The 4,624-nt window shown below is 40.5% G+C and overlaps 1 protein-coding gene across 1 annotated transcript; it reads left to right on the forward strand.

Annotated features, from left to right (window-relative positions):
• Nucleotides 1-752: 752 nt before the first annotated feature.
• On the forward strand, nt 753-4,276 carry LOC311088124 (gap junction beta-2 protein-like). Its single transcript, XM_084121783.1, has 2 exons — nt 753-1,037; nt 1,988-4,276. The coding sequence occupies exon 2, from the start codon at nt 2,012-2,014 to the stop codon at nt 2,810-2,812; it is 801 nt and encodes a 266-aa protein (XP_083977909.1). The 5' UTR covers nt 753-1,037; nt 1,988-2,011; the 3' UTR covers nt 2,813-4,276.
• Nucleotides 4,277-4,624: the final 348 nt, after the last annotated feature.

Genomic DNA, 4,624 nt, shown 5'->3' on the forward strand with positions numbered 1-4,624 from the left:
AAATCTGAGCACAGCTGAGACTTTTTCTCTGGTACTTTTGGCGTAGAATATTTATTTCCGTCAAGGTCAGGCTGCGATCTCAAATGTATTCCCAGGAATGAGTGATGCGCTTTCCGCTTTTAAAGTTTTATAAAATAAGTAAGATATGGCATGAATGGTTTAAAAGCATTAGCAAGAATAAAAGCGCATCATATAATGTAACGCCATACAGCCAAATGATGACAGAAAAAAACGGATGCTGCGTTAATTGCGTTAAATATTTACTTACCACTGAGTCTTTTCCCATTTCTACCAGTAACGCTTATTCAACTTCCCGCGTCTACTACCTGCGCAGATATCGACGGTAGCCTACAACTGGGTTGTAGGTTGCCAGGTTGAGCTCACAAATGGGTTGAAATTTGTATGTGTTGATTGCGCGATTAGGATGGGTTTCATACAAGATCTGGCAACTGGACAACCTTGGAATAATATATTGATGTGATTATTCATATTACGACGTTTGGGCCATACAAATAACGGGAGTTTCACGGGAGAAATAACAAAACGGGAGGGGGGCGGGAGATGGGTGTGAAATACGGGAGACTTCCGGGAAAAACGGGAGTGTTGACAGGTATGTTTCTATACGATTATAGGTTGTTTACACATGGCCTGAAAAATGTATAAACATTTACCGTGTGAAAGTTTCTAAACTGGCCGCAGAAGATAATCGCACATCTGCACGCTCTGGTTGAGCTGTGCAAGCGCGCGACGCATTCCGTAGAGATGGAGGATTCTAGTTTTGTCTCTTGCGAGCTCAAGAAGCATCCAATGAATGCGGTGGCTCCGCCCGACGTCAGGTGTACTAGAGAGAGAGAGAGAGAGAGAGAGAGAGAGAGAGAGAGAGAGAGCGCACTAAATATGCGCTCACTGTCCTCAGTCAATCACTTCATCTCACTCTCAAGACTACAAAGACACTCCGCAAGTGAATTGACTCATTTTTACTCACCTGGACGGATATATATCATGGATTTGGTCTGAATCATCTTGTATGCTAACAGGTAAACTTTTGAGAAACTGCCATAATCCTCACTGATATATTTAGGTGATCATTTTATGTGATAATTTTGACGTGTCAAAGGGATAGTTCACCCAAAAATGAAAATCCTGTCATCATTTACTCACCCTCAAGTTGTTCCAAATATGTATGAGGTTTTTTTTTCTTTTCTTTTTTTTCTTCTTCTACTGAACACAAAAGAAGATATTTTGAAGAAAATAGGTAACTCAACAGTTGATGGGCCCCACTGACTTCCGACATATGGAGGGGAAAATGCTATGGAAGTCAATGGTGCCCTACAAGTTGCACAACTGTTTGGTTACCAATATTCTTCAAATATCTTCTGTTGTGACCAGCAGAACAAAGGCATTTATATGGGTTTGGAACAACTTGAGGGTGAGTAAATGATGATAGAATTTTCATTTTTGTGTGAACTATCCCTTTAAGCTCGACCAAATATAACCAAAGTTATATGCCAAATGTGTGAAAACTTTGATTTTGAACGGAATGTAGTATGTGTTAGGCTAATTAATAAAGTATTGTATTAATGTTATTAAATAAATAAGCATATGTTAATAAAAATAGGCGAGTCTGAGTCTTTTTGAAGACGTGGAATTATAGTTAATATACAGCAGGCCTACATAAAAAAATAAAAAAGTGGTTAACAAATTATTACAAAACAGTGTGTCCTAGATTCTCAGTGTTTTTTATTTGTCTGTGAGTATTATCATCCAAAATGTAATTTTGAACTCAAAAGTTAACAGAAAAGTTGTCAATAAAACTGTGTAAACAATATGTAAAGTTAATACACCTCCAAATATTTAAGTGTGTTTTTTATTATTTATTTTAAAGCTATTAAAAACAGCTCCAGTTTGCGTGCCTAACAAATGGTGAAAGGATTTAAAGTTGGCCTTTTATAGTTGTTAATTCAAATTCCTCTTTCTTTTTATTTAGGATCTGAAAGCAACAGTAGACAGGATGAGTTGGGGAGCACTTTATGCCCAGCTGGGAGGGGTGAATAAACACTCCACCAGCTTGGGAAAGATCTGGCTGTCTGTCCTCTTCATCTTCCGCATTAGCATCCTTGTAATAGCCGCCGAGACGGTCTGGGGAGATGAGCAGTCCGACTTCACCTGTAACACACAGCAGCCCGGCTGCAAAAACGTCTGCTACGACCACTTCTTTCCAGTCTCACATATCCGTTTCTGGTGCCTGCAGCTCATCTTTGTGTCTACACCGGCTTTGCTGGTGGCTATGCATGTGGCGTACCGCAAACGCAACGTAAAGAAAGGCCTTTTGGCCAACCGTGCTGGCAGTGCCAAAGGGGATGACCTGGAGAGCCTGAAGAAGAGGCGCCTTCCCATCACTGGGCCGCTGTGGTGGACCTACACCTCCAGCCTGTTCTTCCGGCTCGTTTTCGAGGCCGGATTCATGTACGCATTGTATTATGTCTACGATGGGTTTCAGATGGCACGTCTTGTGAAGTGCGAGCAGTGGCCCTGTCCCAATAAAGTTGACTGCTTTATCTCACGGCCAACAGAGAAGACAGTCTTCACCATTTTCATGGTGGGATCTTCTGCCATCTGCATTGTGCTCAATGTGGCTGAACTGAGCTACTTGATCGTCAAGGCATTGCTGAGGTGCTCGGCCAGAACCAAGAGGCGGCGCGCCTTTGTACACCAAGATAAAATGTCCACAGAAAAGGCGCTCTTACAGAACGAAAAGAACACAAGGTTGCCGTCATCCGCTTCGGACTCCTCGACCAATAAGACTCTTTAAGATTATCCCTACATCCAGTGACTCAATTCTACCATCATGGATGATAATAGGCACGTAGATTACAGTGTTTTATCAGTATGTGATTTGTAGCTGGTTTTTGACAAGTTGCCCTGAGAACAGAACAAAGCTGCAAACCTGAGAGAGGTTTTCAAGCATGCTTCATTTAAAATCCGACATTCCTCCCCAAAAGACGCTTAGGGAGTATTACACTGCATTGAATTTTATTTTCCACGTTGCTCGGTAGCCTCAGTACTCTCTAATGGCATTAGAAAAGCCCAAGAGGGACTCCTAGTGGTCAAACAACATAAATGAAGTTCAGAGACCTTTGCACAAAATTGAGTGTCCTTTTTTTTGAGGGATCATTTACTTTGTATTGCACATGCTTCTCTTTATTTGGACTTTTACATGATTGAATTTTGCTTTGTTTACTTATTTTTAATTTTTTTTTAAATAAAACCTAGGGGAGACCGGGGACAGTTGCAACACTTTTTGTATTTCTCTCAATTACTCAGAGACTATTTGGACTAGACCAACCAAATTTGTATATACTAAACTTGCATCTGTCTGCTAATTACCCATACCATTTAAAGATGATTATATATGACATATCGTTCACAGTATTTATTTGAATGGAAGAAGTCAGATGTTGCAACTGACCCCGACCCAGGGGACAGTTGCAACACAACCCAGGGACAGCTGCAACATTTTAAAAAAACCTTAAATTTCATTAATTAACTTAAGCTTTTTGTCTCAATGAGCAAAGGTCTAACTGCATGTGCAGTATGAGTGTCATCACTCTAGCTTGTTTCTGATTGGAGAAAAATGACATGTTGCAACCATCCCCTGTTGCAACTGTCCCCGGTCTCCCCTACCCATCAGCAGTTTTAGACTAGCGCTATAATGTAGAGAGCTGAGGGGGGCTTATGGTTTTATTTGTGATTGTTTTGGTAGGCTTGATTTAAATGTCTTCACAACAATGACACGTCTGTTTAGTTTTAAGGCGTTTCACAATATCGTTGCATTTAAATCTCCGGTAGGAGTCATAACAGCTTACAGCAGTGACTTATTATTTAAGTTGAGACCAAATAAACTGTAGTCGCATGCATGAGAATGTTTACTGGTGGCGCGCCGCGTAGCCTACTCTATGACACCATGTCAGTCAGTCTACCCGTTGACAGGTGACAGCGCGCACGTGGATTCGCGCTTCGTCAACTGTCATGTTATCTTCCATTTAGTTTTTCTCCTCTGAGTAGGACTGAGTAAGTCAGCGGTGAACAGTTTTGTTTTTAATGCTGTAATTTAACCGCTGGAATAGTTTCCACATGGTAGCTAGGCCTATTGATGGAATCTTCTGCTGTTTACGCAAGCTGAGACGATCATTTTTTATCGTAAACTGGTTGTCAAATAAATACGTTTCTTTGTCATTTTGGCTAACAACTTAACTTTTATATGAATATCTTAATAAAACACTTCTTTTTAAATGTTTGATGTGTTTGTCAGTTTTGTGATTTTCACTGGTGGATTCTCTCAGGAAAACCAATGGAGGGCGGTGCATTTCCATTCTATTTTAGGCTAAGCCTGCTGCATGACTGGATACTTTCCCATAGCCTACAAGAATTCCGGAATGTTTGACTGGAGACTAATTTTTATTATCTTTTTATGAATTTTTACTTCCACAAACCAGCTTTTAGTGATTGCTTTCATTACTAATGTAATAAGCTAAAGTTTCAAAATTCCACACTCTACTATCACCCGGCGGCTATCACATCTTCAGTGGAGAATAATCAAGCACTAGCCTAGGCTATTACACGA

The sequence above is a fragment of the Abramis brama genome (assembly GCF_963993115.1).
Source record: "Abramis brama genome assembly, chromosome: 8".
Lineage (NCBI taxonomy): Eukaryota > Metazoa > Chordata > Actinopteri > Cypriniformes > Leuciscidae > Abramis > Abramis brama.